This window comes from Thunnus maccoyii, chromosome 24 (assembly GCF_910596095.1).
Source record: "Thunnus maccoyii chromosome 24, fThuMac1.1, whole genome shotgun sequence".
Taxonomy (NCBI): domain Eukaryota; kingdom Metazoa; phylum Chordata; class Actinopteri; order Scombriformes; family Scombridae; genus Thunnus; species Thunnus maccoyii.
This window is the reverse complement of record NC_056556.1, coordinates 14,946,151-14,961,465: the sequence shown is the minus strand read 5'-3', so window position 1 is coordinate 14,961,465 and position 15,315 is coordinate 14,946,151. Positions and strand designations below refer to the sequence as shown.

The 15,315-nt window shown below is 40.1% G+C and overlaps 2 protein-coding genes and 2 long non-coding RNA genes across 5 annotated transcripts; 2 read left to right on the top strand and 2 right to left on the bottom strand.

The window, feature by feature from the left end:
* Positions 1-1,238: 1,238 nt before the first annotated feature.
* On the bottom strand, positions 1,239-6,183 carry LOC121892323. The gene is made up of 3 exons (XR_006094380.1): positions 4,908-6,183; positions 4,536-4,605; positions 1,239-3,885 (listed from the first exon to the last, which is right to left on the bottom strand). It is a non-coding gene; the product is annotated as an uncharacterized LOC121892323 (long non-coding RNA).
* Positions 4,087-10,460, top strand: c24h8orf74 (chromosome 24 C8orf74 homolog). Of its 2 annotated transcripts, none has more exons than XM_042405313.1 (5): positions 4,087-4,607; positions 8,322-8,505; positions 9,254-9,477; positions 9,600-9,755; positions 9,824-10,460. In XM_042405313.1, exons 1-5 carry the CDS (start codon positions 4,407-4,409, stop codon positions 10,055-10,057), a joined length of 999 nt encoding a protein of 332 aa, XP_042261247.1. In that variant the 5' UTR covers positions 4,087-4,406; the 3' UTR covers positions 10,058-10,460. The 2 variants fall into 2 exon arrangements, with proteins under 2 accessions (XP_042261247.1, XP_042261248.1); XM_042405314.1 differs by lacking the exon at positions 4,087-4,607 and adding an exon at positions 6,543-7,312.
* LOC121892322 (L-threonine 3-dehydrogenase, mitochondrial-like) lies at positions 10,218-14,851 on the bottom strand. Its single transcript, XM_042405316.1, has 10 exons — positions 14,634-14,851; positions 13,405-13,599; positions 13,202-13,244; positions 12,945-13,015; positions 12,439-12,588; positions 12,120-12,292; positions 11,905-11,995; positions 11,708-11,800; positions 11,400-11,576; positions 10,218-11,316 (listed from the first exon to the last, which is right to left on the bottom strand). The coding sequence occupies exons 1-10, from the start codon at positions 14,647-14,649 to the stop codon at positions 11,177-11,179; spliced, it is 1,149 nt and encodes a 382-aa protein (XP_042261250.1). The 5' UTR covers positions 14,650-14,851; the 3' UTR covers positions 10,218-11,176.
* On the top strand, positions 12,983-13,301 carry LOC121892324. Its single transcript, XR_006094381.1, has 2 exons — positions 12,983-13,054; positions 13,148-13,301. It is a non-coding gene; the product is annotated as an uncharacterized LOC121892324 (long non-coding RNA).
* Positions 14,852-15,315: the final 464 nt, after the last annotated feature.

The following is a 15,315-nucleotide window of genomic DNA, read 5'->3' as shown; positions in this document are numbered from 1 at the left end:
AAGATGGTGGCAAGACAAGTGATGTTCTTATGCATCCCGCACCTGACCTGAGGAGAAGCATATGCTAATTTGCAATTTTGCTGGTTTCTGTTATTCTAACTTATCGCCAGGTGGATGGAGGTGATTTTCTACAAGGTAGAGCAGAAAATTTAGTTATGTTGTCACATGTGTACATGAAAGATTGCTTGTATGTATAACAGTCCTACAGTTTGAGTTACATTAGTGATGGTAAAGAAAGAGCGAAGCTGCTGCGCACAAAGAAAAGCGGATACTTGTATTTTGATCTTTTTTAAGGGATTGTATTTTTCACAGTTCCATTGCCACTGGTGTGATGCTGCTGTCTAGGAGGCCCAAGTGACTAGTGGTCTGCACATCATGTGTGTGTGTGTGTGTGTGTGTGTGTGTGTGTGTGTGTGTGTGTGTGTGTGTGTGTGTGTGTGTGTGTGTGTGTGTGTGCGTGTGTGTGTGCATGAGGATTGTAATTGGAGACAATCTGTCTGACAGCAGGGTGCCTCCTGTCTAGAAATCCCTGAAAACACCAACTGCTGTTATTGAACTGTGTCATGGCAAACTAATTGTTACTGATGGGGCAGAGATTAGTAAATCATGACTGGTGATTGGTCATCACAATCAGGCAAAACACCATTTTTATGAGCAAAAAACTGTATTTTTAAACTTAGTATTTGCATTCTGCTTTGTTTATTTCTTTGATCCTATTTGAATGAACTTATAGTAAATGATGATGAGTGATATTTGCATATATAGACAGAACTGTAGCTGTATTGATGTTGTGTAATGTAAACTGTTGACAGTGAGAAAGAGATAAAGTAAAGGCGAGCTTTATAACTGACTCTAAAATCCTCTCTGCTGAGGGCACTGATCCATTAATACCAAAACTGGCCTGAACTTAATAGTGGCATCACCTGTGAGGCATCTGTCAGACAGACTGGCTGCAGTCTGTGCTGCATCTTTATCACTGTATTTAAGTATTCAGATCTCAAACTTAAGGTTCTCCTCCACTTAAAAATATATTTTACTTCTTGTTCCTACAGTTGAATGTTTGAGCGTCACTCTGCAGAATGATATATGTGCAGAGTTTGATTTCACATTTATCTGCTGAAAGTGGGAAGTTTCTCTGTGCTCATTGAAAATCCAATATTACGGCGTGTATGTAACAATAGTTTTGGAAGCCAATCCTGGTCCGATATTCAAATATATTCCTAGATTCTGGAATTTTTAATGAAGGAGACGTCATTTTAAGATTTTAAGATATTTTCTTAAAACTTAAAACATCTTAAAACATGTCTGGATAGGATCTTAGAGTAAATGAAGCAGTACAACAACATATAAATACTCCATTGCAAGTAAAAAAATGCATTCAAAATTGTACTTAAAATTACATAAGTATTATCAGCAAAATGTACTTAAAGTATCAATAGTAAAGGTACTGTTATGCAGGGAGAAGTGTTAGTGTTATATTATTATATATGATAGTGCTGAATTATTATTAGTAGTAGTATTGAAGCTGGTTGAGGTGAAGCTTATTTCAACTACTTTACACTGTATACTATTGTTATTGTTATTGTACTTTATAAGATAATCAAACATTTCTATGTAAAATATTAATCTGCAAAGTAATTATAGTTGTTAAAGGCCTTGCACACCCACACAGGTGTTTTCACTTATACTGGATGATTAAACCTCTGCTCAGGTTGAAGCTGGACAGGAGAGTGAGTCCTGAGAGGAGGTCTAATAAGGCAGTGAGTGATACCTGTGTGGGTGAACAAAGAGTGTTTCAATAAATCTAGTGGCTTGTAAGGTACAAGTACAGATACCTCAAGATTGTACTTATTGATTTTTGACCACTTGGAGGCAGCACTATAAGGCGTAAACCATAGACGTAAACACAACACTGACGTAGGCTATTACAGTTTTAACCATTTAAACATCCACCAGAGCATTTATTCAGAGTCATGTTTCTGTTCACTTGGTGACTGTAAATTCAATATTCACTCCCTTCTTAGCTCTGTTTTGGTCTTTACCAAGCCCGGTTTGGGATTGTCCAGGATGCTTCCCACTGAAAAGCTAAGGGAGGGGTCTACTCGTTACTCTTTATCTGAGATGGGGTAGTTAACCAGTTAGTCTTAAAGTATAAATCTCACCTTTGTGTTGCTTGTCCCAGTTTGTTTTCGAATGTGGAATGGGCTCAAACACCTTTTTCAACTGTGGTTCTCACCAACTGTAGTTCTGTAGGGAGCATAGGCTATTAAGAGACTAGGGGGAACCTTAGCTTCCCCAAAATTATCTCTGAACACATTTAACCCTCAACAAAACCCTGTTTTTTTTTTAAATTTGCAGTAACTACTGGCAAACAGACTGAGCCTCCCCTAAATAAACTGCTGGCTACTGTGCACTAACGCCGCTTATGGTGGGAAGTAATGAGCCAATTACAGCTTGGTGCATCAGAATGAGGTTAAGAAGACTCACTCGGACAAGCGATATAAAGGTAAAATTTATGCCTTATTGGAAGTGTTTTCACGCAGAATTTTTCAGTTCTGCATAAGGAAAGCTTTTCAATGGGGAGCAACTGGCACTATTTCAGTCCCAGAGTGTCCCACACTGGGCTAGCTCCTTAGCTGCTAAATGCGCCACTAAGTTCACAAGCTAGTTGCTAACTTTGTCTGTCTACAGTTTGGTTCTGGGCAGGTAATGTACACTGGGTTTATCAGAGCTGTTTTTCTGCAAAACAGCAAAACAGCTACCTGCTGCTGTGGCAAACAACACTGACGAGAGCAGTGAGACTTGACCAAAAACAATAAAGTAGCGGGCCGTAAAACAAAAAAAAAGGTTAAGGCGCTAAAGTCCTCCACAGAACCGAGGGAAACTGCAGAGTTGGGTGATCATTTTCTGTGGGTTCATCAGTACAAGCAACACTTTTTCACATACAAGTAGTTATTTGAACCATTGTTTATATAAAAATATTCATCAGAGCAGCTTTAAGTACACTACTTCAATACATTTTCTGTATTGAAGTAGTGTTCTGACCACTGATCCTCCTCACTAAAAGTAACTGTTGGATGAATTTGGTAACTCAAATAATGCAATAATGAAGACTCTGTTTCAATATTTGATATTAAAAAATAAAAAGAAATCTAATTAAAAATGAACACATAGCTTACATTTCTTATATGTTTAAAGCTGGATTATACAAGAAGCTCATGAGAAAAGCATTTTGCTCTCAGTTTTGTTTAAATTCTGCATAACTGAATTCTGGTGTCTCTCAAGGTTTTTTGATTTTGTCTCTGAGAACAAATCTCAAAAATAAAGACACATCTTAAAAAAAAAAAACTCTCAAGAGCAACAAACTGAAAGAATATTTTACCATTAAAGTCCTTGAAAACTTTCAAATTCAATCAGAGCAGAGTCTCCTGCTGGTGTTCAGGGACACTATATTGCAAAAATATTTGCAATTATAACATCTAATCTTTAAAACACCCCTTTATGTGCTTTTGATAACACCACATCTATTACTATTTCAAATAACAGGATATAAATGTCCTTGGAAAAATATATCATTTTATTGAGCAAATAATTGCATTGTTCAGACTTATGTAACTCCTTATTTAACTGACACATGCTTCACAGGTTTAATGAAAGACAGAAATAGATGAGGTGTAGGTGGGCCTCAGAGAATTCTGGGTAGACAGGAAGTCAGGGATGAGTAGTTCCTGTGTTGACAGGAGCGAGGCAGCTGTTCCCTGGAAAACTGTTAGTTAAAGTTAATGGGTATTCCTTGTGGATAAATCAAAGAATTCATCCCTTCTGCTTCGTATCTGATGATGTTACAACAGCATTCAGGTGGAGATACGTCTGTTCAGTGTTTAACTTGAAATGAAGTTCTGACAAAATTTGAGCCCAAAAAGAGCCTCTCCAGACATGTTTAAAGTGTATTACAATGGTCTATTTTAAATAATAATTTATATCAAATATGTTCTTATATGTTTTTTTCCACAAATAACTTCAAATACCTTGTTAGAAAAAATTAAAATTACATTGACTCCACTTCCCTTATTGAAAAGTCCAGTTTAACTGCTGGAAAACTTCTACTTCACTGAAAACATTTGTGCACTGGAGGTTTCAGGTTTCCATATCACACTTGTCCCAGTTACATATTGGACTATAATTGGCTTCCAAACTAGTTGTGATGTCACAAAATCCTGCTGGTATGTGTAAGTCACAATGAGAGAAACAATGTCTGAGTGGAGGGGGGCTTCAAGTAAATGAAAGCAGGTGTTTTTGCACAACAGAACACACTGACCATGGTTTGAATTTTCAACCTATAGTCAGTTTAGGAACCAAAACTCCCATCTTTGCTATATTCATCTACATTTTAAAGACATTCAGATATGGGCTGCACTTTTCTTCTCCTTAAAATCAACAGAAAACGAAGTGGAATACTGTCTGTGCTTAACGCTTCAGTCAGCAGGACAATGGAAGAAGGAGGCAAGGGAGAGATTATATTATGGGTGGCCTACTTTTGGAGGTCCTCTCCCTCCACTTTGTATCTGCTCAATCCCTCCTGCTCGCTGTCTCTCACTACTTATCCTGTAAGCATGAGTGACTCACATCAGCATATTGTTCAAAACTGCATCACACACATAAAGAAACATACTGTAAATGCATGTAAATATTAATATACTGCTCCTTTGAGTTTACACAAGGGCATCCCCCTTCCTGAACACCTCCCACACACAAGAAAGGAGTTATAAAATGACACTACGCATAAACAACACACAAAGACAAGTGCACCCACAACAGGTCTGATATGCCTGTTATTTGAGAGTTTATAGAAGAATATTGTTTGCTAAGCAACAGGAGTTAAAAGAGGGAGAAGAGATCAATCTTACCAATATGGACGCATACCGACAGAAGATCAATAGCGGATAATAGATCCAGAGAAAACAGTTATTGATAGAAAGATACTGAAGTCAGGTGTACTGATCATGACCAGCAGTGAGCAGTAGCCAGTGTGTGATCTGCTCCGAGAGCAGCGCTGCTCGTTCAGCTCCGTTTCGTCCAGAGCGCAGATATGAGGCGCATGTTCACACATGCGTCAAGATAGCAGTACTACCGGAAGTACAGTAAATTACACTTCCACATTAATGCGTGGCGCCCATGCATTTTAGTTTATGATACATTGGCACAATATTGCGGACCTGCCAGACATTCACAAATAATTTGACACCACACAATGATAATGTCACTCAGAGCAGTCTCATTCAAAATCTCTGAATACTGAGACATTGCCTTAATAATTGTAGATTTGTTCTTATTTGCTGTAGCCTATTTTAAGTATTTAAAAATGATAAATCAATCATAAACAAAGTTGTGTTTGATGCCTCTCCACTTTGATGTATGAATATGGTATTTGTCTGAATTTTTTATTAGATTAATCAAATGAGATATACTAGATAGAAGATTGTCTAATATGGGAAAATTTAAATACTGGGACATTATCAAGCTTTAAAAATAACCTGATGTACATGTAATTTCCAAAATATTATAGGTTTCTGTTCACCAGGTGCAGAAAGAGCATGGTTCATGATCAAATGTGAATCTATTTTGTAACAAAACCCTAATGAAATGAATAGAGGCCAGAGTCTTAAAATGTGTAACTTTAGAGGCAACCGGGAAAGATAAAAATACCAAGTAAAGGCTTGTTTATTTATTTATTTTTAAATATAGGGAATCAAAGTAATAAGAACGAGCCAGAATTTTAGTATCATGATTCCCCCCTCAAAAATTAGATTTATACTGGATTGGATTAGACTGCACACAGTAGGAAATTTAAGGAGGGATGAAGGGGACGCCATCCCCCTTGTTAACCAAAATGAATCCCCTTGTAAATCTGCCATCCCCCCTCTCCATCCCCTTAGTAGCAGAGAGAGTGTAGTGGCAGAGGGATTGTTTAGTCGAATATGTTAGTCTAGTCCGCCTGACTCATTGATCTGACTGAGGTTTGTGCGAGCTAGAATCTATGGCTCCAACCATGGCTCTGAAATATCAGTAGCCTAACTGTGCTGAGTATTGATAAATCCATGGCGCTGTCTGTGGTGCTGAAGTAGCAGATGGATTTGTATTTGCGCCTTTTTGTGTCAGTCCCGCCCTTCTGTCCATTTTGTCTTGGATCTATACTATTCTCCAAACTATATACTATAAATATTGATTTATATACTATACTGTAACCTATATACTCTATAGAGTAGTGTCACCTTCATAATCAAAGTGACATGTAGCAGTGAGTTTCAGTGCACTGTTGTCATTTTGGACAATAAAGTTTATTGTTAAATATCATGCCTCCATTACTTATCTTTGTCAGAAGTGTTTGATTGGTATCAGCATCAGCCCCAAATATCCAGTGTTGGTCAGGTTCTAGTCAAAACTGTGGTGTATTTTGAAAAATAATGTCAACATCCAGTAAAAGAATAGACTTACACAAAATATGTATTTAGCCTCATAGCAGTTGTATTAAATAGAAATTATAATTGCAATCATATAATCAAGAATTAGGCTAGGCCTATATAATAATCCTGCAGTCCTAGGGTTACCCTCCCACTGGGCCACCCCCCAGCCCTGCTAAGAATTAACAAATCACCCACTGATTGCACAGGTGTTCCTAATAAAGTGCACAGCAAGTGTGTAATACTAAGGAAGATTACATTCAGCATTCAAATCTGATTACTTTTAAATGTCCAGTGAGAGAAAAAAAACAACAACGTTGAAACTCATCTTTTACTTTTAAACGCTGACCGGTAATGTTTTTCTAATTACTGCTTACTTGACACCGTATATCTGATATCGTTCCATTAGAAAAAAACCCTCCGCTTTAGCTTTTACTTGAAGAACCAGAGAAGGAGGAGGAGTAGACACAGGAGATGAAAACAGAATACAGGAGGAGGGGAGAGAAGAAAAGAAAAGGGGGAGTGGGATTCATATAGCTAAAAGAGGATTAGAGCAGCCTGAGCCATCTGCGGACTGATAAGCCTGTTTACATCAATTACCAGCTCTGCTGCTCTCTACCCTAAACTCTCTGAAAACACCAACAATAACAGCTACATCACAATATTTAATTAAGAGTTAATTAAATATGATATGTTGTCTTTATATGACGGAAGCGAAGGGAATGAATCTGACGTCATCCCGTTAACAGCGGCGTACGTCCGTCTCCAATAGCAACCGAGCTCGCTTGTGTCTCTAATAAAGGATGGATTCCCTTACAGAGAGTGAAATATCACAGATAGCGAGACTCCAGGTAGGCATTAAGTAAAAACCTGAAATATTGATTTAATTGATGCAAAGAGAAAATCGTTTTATTATGTTGCTTTTAAATGCTGCCAGGAATATTAACTCACGAACATAATCGGTCCCAATCAGGAAATAACAAACTAGGATGAAAACTTTGGATGTCCTTCAAAGCACGTTGTATCGCACTTTATACCTTGTAATTGGCCATTACAGCTGTTTACTGTATTTCTGGGGCCAGACGATAATATTTAATCTCCGTAGTATAAAATACTATATAGCTAAACCCAGAAAAGCCATTAACAGCTACAGTAGTTACTGTAAGCCTTCCAGATACATTACAGAGATTGATACTAAATGTCATTTTAAAGTTCTTAAAATTAAACTATTAAAACATTAGATCCAGTGATGGTCAGTAAGTACTGTGCTTCACTACAATTCTAAGGTATATACTTTACTTACATTATATGCTACTTTATATCTCCACAACATTTTAGGGTACAATATTATACTTTTAACTCCATTTATCTGACGGCTTTGTGAATTAAAGTCCCCCTCCACTTCTCTGTGCTCACCTTTAAATCTGAATTTAAGACGTGTTCATACGAGCATGATTTGTGATGTCACAACTAGTTTGGAGGCCATTGTAATTTTAAAAGAAAGATATTTGCATGTTCATAGATTCTGATTTCTCAATGAGGGACAAGGACCACATCAGACACAAATTATTAGTATTCAGAAGCACAAATTCTGAATTTTTAAGCAGGAACCTATAAGCAACACCTGAAGGCACCACATTACAGATCTACAAATGTATGTGGTTTTTTCAGCTATTGATTAGTTGGACTAAGAACACTCTGTCAAGTCTTGGAATTCATTTTATAACGTCATCTGAAGTAGCAAGAAGGAGCACAGTGACTCTGCATCAGACTGGCCAACAAGTCACACTGACATGAAGCTGATATGACTTGAATTTAACATAAAATGTTTGTCCTTGTGTCTGTGTCGCTGTCCGTCAGAGAGAGGCTGGTCTGCAGAGACTCAGCTGTTACTTCTCATGGCCAGACTTCTGTGATGAGCGGCGGCGCTTCCATCAGGAGTTTGTGTATGACATCGCTATGTTCGCAGCATCCCGTGGCTTCTCCTGGCCTAATGTGATCCAGGCAGCCGTGATTGCCAAAGACATCTTCCCACAGCTGGACGGTCAGAGTAAACAGCAGCGTACTGCACACACTGATTCACCCGGAGGTCATGATTGAAGCCGCTGCTGTCTAATAACAGCCGGCTTCTTTTCTTCCTCTGGTTTGTTTCCAATTTGTGCTGAAGAACAGTGATGTGCTACCATTCAGTCACTATGTGTAAACACCCATTCATCAGACATTTCAATTCAAAGGCCTAACATTGTACAAAAACACATGTATTCACACTTCATGATGTAACTTGAAATAACGCACTCATAAATCGTTGCTGAGTGCTGTTTTTTCTGAAAGCTCTCAAAGAGTTCACTTGCCAGTGCTGTTAAAAAGGTCACTTTTTGAATTTCAATCACAGTAAGTGTTGTTGATATATCTAGCCTCTGTAGACAGACAACCACAACACAAAAGTAACTGGGTTTAGTAACTGGGTTGCACATTTTTGTCTGTCTTTTGAAAAAAGCTTGTATTGCAGTGCACTTCTCTGCAGTACAAATGCTCAAAATTCATATGAATGCATGTCATTTTTGATCATCAAGTACAGATGTTCTTTTTCAACCCAGATCTAAGTGATTCATCCCCGGTGTGTCTTATTAAAACGACCTTCATGCAGTATTACTGATGTGGGTCCTGGAAGCTGTGTTAGTATGAGTTGTGCTCCTTTTCAAAGCCAGAAAGCACAAAGTTCATCTTACTTACATCTTACCTCCTCTCTGGCTTTTTTAAACTTTTTAAATCCATTCTCTTCTCTCCCTCAGGTCACGACGTACCTAAACTGTCATCCATGCTCATGGACACACTGTCCGAGCGTTTGCCAAACCTAACCGCCGTCCACCGACATGAGTTCGCCCAGTACCTCACAGACACCTGCATCGCTCAGCGGAGGCTTTTCCAGGCGGTGGTGAGTGGAGCTGCTAACATGTCGATCGCTCAGGTACACTTGGAGGTGCAGCTGCCACCCACACCCTGTCCTCTAGCACAGGTAATGAAGGTTTGACATCCCCTTGCAATGATTATATATTAAATGTTTATGTTCATTAGCTGTTATCAGTCAGAATGCTTGTATGCTATGTACCATATGGACAGCTGGGTTTTGTGTTGCAGGGCATGGAGCTGCACGAGTGGGAGCATCAGCGCCAGCAAGCCCAGCTCACAGCGACTTTGCAACAGAAGGAGGAGGAGCTGATGAGTCTCAGAAACGGGTCAAGGGTCACTCTAGGGGAGGTGGATGTTCCTGAGGATGAGCAACTGGACAAAGAAGTAAGATTCAAACTGTTTGAGAATATCTTTCGTGCCCTGACTTGCATTGAATCTGGCACTCTTTGCAGGTTGTCTTGGAGCTGGTGCGTGCAGCGGTGAGGGCCACAGAGGGTCAGATGCTGGCAAGTCTACATCAAGAGGTCTCCTTGCTCAGTGACATCCTGCAGCTCAAACTGCAGCGGGCAGCGTTGGCCACCGGGAGGCTCCACAATCCTGTTCCAGGTCACATCAGCCCACATCCAGACGTGTCGGCAAAGGCAAAGCGGCACACAGCAAAAACTAAAGCAGGACGCACAGTGTGACAGGGGTTACACAGTGAATAAGGTGCTTGAGTTGTGGGTGTAATTCTTGATGTTTCTGAACTGTTTCATTGTTTCTGTGCAGTAAATTTAAGCATTATTGGTAAGGTTGAGTGTTTTAGATACAGTGTGTTTGTAAGTGTCAGAGGAAAAGTCATAAGAAATGGTTTCAAACAAGGATTTATTTAGAAAAGTCCTTTTGATTTAACCAGAAAAGCAAATAATGGCAATATAAATAACATCAACATTTACAAAAACTAACAGAGAGCTCTACTTTCCTTAAATAAAATGGCTGCTAATGCCTTCATTGATTCAACATTCATAAATATTTAGCACCCAGGCTGCAGCTTCTAAACAGAACAGAACAGCAACAATAAAAAATATTTAAATATAAATGAAACAACAAGAAAAAAAATACATAAAAGCACACTAGTGAGGTCAAGTAGCTCTTAAAAGCTGGTCTAGTTCAACTCAAACATTTACTTTGATCGGTTTCCCTTCCTGAAACTATCACAAGAGAAAACTGCAGCAGGCAATTTCAGTTAAAGCTAGGGTTACTTCAGCAGTTTCTGTAGTAACAGTACCCACAGTAAAGCCTTTCAGTGTTTATGGTTACAGTACATATTGGTGACCAGTTGGAGTGCAGCTCTTACTAAAGGCCAACTGGTTGCCAGGACGGCAGAAGTGCCCCCCCCTAAGGCAAGCGTTCAGCTACAACAGATGCTACGCGTTCCTGCTCACACAGTCATCTGTATACTTACAGATACAACACGACAAGGACGTAAATACACACATACAGTACATTCAGTGAAGCACATCTTAAGCTTCACACAAAAGCTCCGATCCCAGATGATGATGGATGGTCAGAGAATGGAGAGGAAAAAGAAAAATGAGATGAAAATCACAAATCTAATCAAAAATATACTGAATGATATGGAATGTTTTTGCCTCTGGAGATTTATATGTAACTTTCATTGTCAAACTGGTGGTCTGATTATGTTACTTTTTTAATATTTAGGATCTCTCTAAAAAAAAAAAGCTTAAATCTTCAGTGTCACAAACTTTCAAGTAAAGCTTTGTATGGAGTTGGCTGATTTTCACAGATTTTTTGCTACAAAAGGCTCAGTATGCTTGTGCCAGCTGGTTTCCCGTGGTGATGTGAGTCAACATGGTCTGCACCAACTCTGGGAGGTCATACTCGTGCTTCCAGCCCCAGTCCCGCCTCGCCGCGCTGTCCTCTAACGCCATTGGCCAGCCGTCGGCTGAAAGCAGTGAGAGAAAACATATGTGATACTGATATCCCAGCAAAACTCATCAATCCATTCATTCCTTCCAGCAATCTCACCTATAGCCTGCCGCACAGGGTCCACACTGTAGGTGACCTTGAGGTCAGGCAGGGCTTTCTGTATCTCCTTGGTGAGGTCGTGCGGCGTGAAGCTCATGGCGTTGATATTGTAGGTGCGGCTGACCAGCGTGTCCGCCGGAGCCTCAAGAAACTCCAGAGTAGCCCTGAGACAGTCATCTGAACAAAAGGAGGATGTAAAGGGGGAGGAGGAGGGGAAAAAGGAGGAGATGACAAGACTGTGAATATGGCTTGGAAAGTTAAAACGTTGACCCACAATTCCACCAGAAAACAACAAAGTCTGGCGTTACCAATGTACATCATTGGAAGCCGTGTGTCGCCGTGCAGGTTGCACTCAAAATGACCGGTTTTCACGGCTGCGTGGAAGATCTGGACGGCATAGTCTGTGAAATACAGAAACAGATCGAGATGAAGTGATGCCAAGATATTTAAGACAATCAATGACAACAATGAGTGGAGAGACACCAGCACTTCCACACCTGCTTACCTGTGGTTCCACCTCCAGGCTGCGAGTCAGCTGAGATGATGCCTGGATACCTGAGACAGCGGAAATCCAGCCCATACCTGTGGTGATAGTACTGACAGAGAGAACCAAACAAAATTACTTGCGCTAAAAAGGGAATTAAAGGAACACATTTTGAACACAAGTAAGTCATTGTGTTTGTGTCTATCTGCACGTCTCCATGAACGTTTGCGTCTCACCTCCCCCATCAGCTCTGCGTGGACCTTGGAGACACCGTAGATGGTGCGTGGTCTCTGCACACACAGCTCAGGGGTGGGGTCCCTGGGCGAGGATGGACCGAAGGCACCGATCGTGCTGGGGACAAACACACGCAGACCATGTTCGGTTGCTATGTCTAATATGTTATGGAGACCTACAAAGAGAGAGAGGCTGTGCATAAGCTCTACGTGCTGCTGCAACATGAAGTGAAGGACATTGTGAGCCTGGCTGCTTACATGTATTTCTTAACGCTGCAAATATATATTAACATTTGAAAAAAAGTCCTGTTTGTGCGTGTACCTGTGATGTTGACCTCTTTGGCCAGTGAGACGTTGTTCTCTCCCACAGCTGACAGCACAGCTGAGTAGTGCACCAGCCAGTTGATGTTGTTGTTGACCACAATCTCCCTGAGGTTCTTATAGTCCAAGATGTCTGAGAAGATGAACGGACCTGCGGAGGACATGAGAACACCCACTTTTACTCCAAGAGTGGTGTTCTAGGTACACATGTTTAGCATTTGGATCCAGAGAGAATGTAACCTCCCACTAAAGATCACACAGTGTGGGTTGTGTACCTTGTCTTGCCTGCTCTTTCTACTTCAATTCAAAGGTTGTTCAGTTAAAAAAAGATGAATCACACTGCAGCAAGATATATCTCAAGGCTGCATAATGTTCTTATTAACTGAGGTTACTGAAGGAGGGGAATGTGGTATCTCAGCCTCATTTGTCCAAAAACTGTAAGTCTAAAATCAGTTATTTGTCTTTGATTCTCACTTCTAGGTGAACATTTGTCAGGTATATACACACCATTATGGTAGACATGGTTGGGGGGTTTCCGGATGTCAGACAAGATCACGTTGTTCTTTCCAAACCGCCTCCTGAGGGTGAAACATGAACATGGTCAGTTCTGGGAACAGGTCTCTATGACAAATTTGATTTCTAAGAAGTGCAGTTGTCATAGGGGACAACAATGGATCAATTAACCACAAACAGAAGATGTGTTTTTTCAGGTTTTTAGGCGCCACTCTTGGACATTTATAATAACAGTTATGTGAACCACTTACCTAAGCAACTTGGCAAGCCCCACGCCCAGCTGTCCAAGTCCTCCTAGAAGGATAAAAATGGAAGAATTGACTACCATAATGATAGTGTTGTTTGAGTAGATAATAAAGAAAAATAAGCAAAAGAGAATAACTGCCTGACAACATCAAAAGAACTGACAGACAAGCTGGACACCATAAAATATGCAAAATGTGCAAAAACCAACCCGTGATGAGGACTTTGGGGTGGTCCGTATCTGTGCAGGATGATGACTGAGTTCTCCCAATAGCAGATAACTCTCGTGAGGACGAGCTGATACCACGTCCTGCTGAGATCAATTGCTCAACACTGCACAGGGATCTGCTCCCAGCATGCTTCACTGCACCTCTCAGCAACTGCACCACCAGCATCATAAAACCACCTAAAAACAAGAACATGCAGAACTTAGAGTAACTTAAAGTACAGTGAATATTTCTCTACTACCATGCTAAAGGGTACACAGTTAAATTATATTACTATTGTTGTAAGCTTAAGGCATGATGGTCATTCTAGGTGCTATCCTGATGTAAACAGTGAGAACAGTTCTGCTTTTGTTGCACTTTCTTCTCCTTTTTGTTGCTTCATCCTCTGTTTTAATAAGCCTTACCAACTGTCCTTGAGGCAAGTGTAAAGACAAATGCATCATTGGTGAACCAAGTCTTGCCTAACCCCCACACCCATCTCAGATTAGCTTCTTACAGTCTGCTGCTGACCTGATCTAAATATAGACTACTTCGCCTATATTCCAGACCACCCTTAAGCTTATGGGGGCTGTCAGATTAATGTGGGACAACATATGCCAAATCTAAAATATCAACCTTCACCTGTACAACTGCTAGCCCTGCAATAGATACTATACTGGTGTAACTTGCAATATGTTTTTTGGTAGAGGAAACTGTTGATTAATGGAAGCAAATTTTTTTTTTACTACAAACACCTGATAATTACACAATCACAGCTCCGCACACTGAGCTTCTGAGCTGTATTGCGTTATGCTGTCATTATTGTGTCCATCAAAAAAACAGAAGTCCAAAGCCTTAACTAGCTAGGAGTTATGGTCTTACAACTGCGTACGTTAAAGATTCAACGATATTCTTGATTATTTTTCAATGAATAAGATGGGAACCAACTCCAAAAGCTGATATTTATTGAATGGTGTACTTCTTTGTGTACAGTAGACTATATGACGAATTGAACTAGTATCCTAATGATTTTTAAAGAGTGACGTCGTGTTTTACTAACTATATGTGCTTGCAAAAAGGAAAAACATTGTATTGTGCGTTTTTTACTTGAAGTTCGGCGTGACCTTCTAGCCGTTAACACCTAATGTGGCTAACTAGGGTTAGGGTTACCTATCGGGTGCTAAGCTACAATAGTTAGAAGTACTTGATAAGGTGAATATCAGTGTGACCAGACCAGCTAACATCTTCATCTCCCCTCCTGCTGCTGCTGCTGCTGTTGGACGTTAGATAACTGTAACGCTAGCCGACCGACAATTCAACCGTCTGACATTAACTTTGACAAACTTTTGTGCTATATCCTGGCGAGCAAACGCTTAGCCATGCCAGCCTGTAAATGACTGCACACCTGGCTACATAAACATATAACATACATGACGTTTGTTCATTACTTTGATGTGACTTACACAAATGAAAGATGAGTTGACGCTCCTTCACCCGGCCAGTGTTTGTGATGAAACATTGGAAGAGGCTCGTCGCACTGTGATTGGCTGACAGCTAGAGAGGCGTGGCTACGCATCCTGCCTAAATAAAGTACGAGCTTCCTGTATGAGTTTTCAAAATAAAATCCAAATGTCATTACGACCAGTAGCACGAGTCTTTTATTTGAAAGAACGGGCGAAGGAAACGAACTTCCGGTGCTATTTGGATGCAAAAAGGAGCATGTACACCATGGATGTATTAGGAGAATATTAGTATAGTATTAGTGTAGTAATAGTACGGTGGCCCTGAAGTGCAAAACACAACAACACTTCACAAAACACAAAAACATTTCACAAAACATAACAACACTTCACAAAACAAAAACATTTCACAAAACATAACAACACTTCACAAAACAAAAACATTTCACAAACCAC

Coding starts and splice junctions, on each gene's coding strand:
- c24h8orf74 (XM_042405313.1), top strand. CDS start 4,407: ATGGGCTGCACTTTTCTTCTCCTTAAAATCAACAGAAAACGAAGTGGA. Junction 8,506..9,253: donor CATCTTCCCACAGCTGGACG/GTCAGAGTAAAC, acceptor TCTCTCCCTCAG/GTCACGACGTACCTAAACTG. Junction 9,478..9,599: donor CACCCTGTCCTCTAGCACAG/GTAATGAAGGTT, acceptor TTTGTGTTGCAG/GGCATGGAGCTGCACGAGTG.
- LOC121892322 (XM_042405316.1), bottom strand. Junction 12,589..12,944: donor CAACCATGTCTACCATAATG/GTGTGTATATAC, acceptor TGTCCTCCGCAG/GTCCGTTCATCTTCTCAGAC. Junction 11,996..12,119: donor ACGCAGAGCTGATGGGGGAG/GTGAGACGCAAA, acceptor TCTCTCTGTCAG/TACTATCACCACAGGTATGG.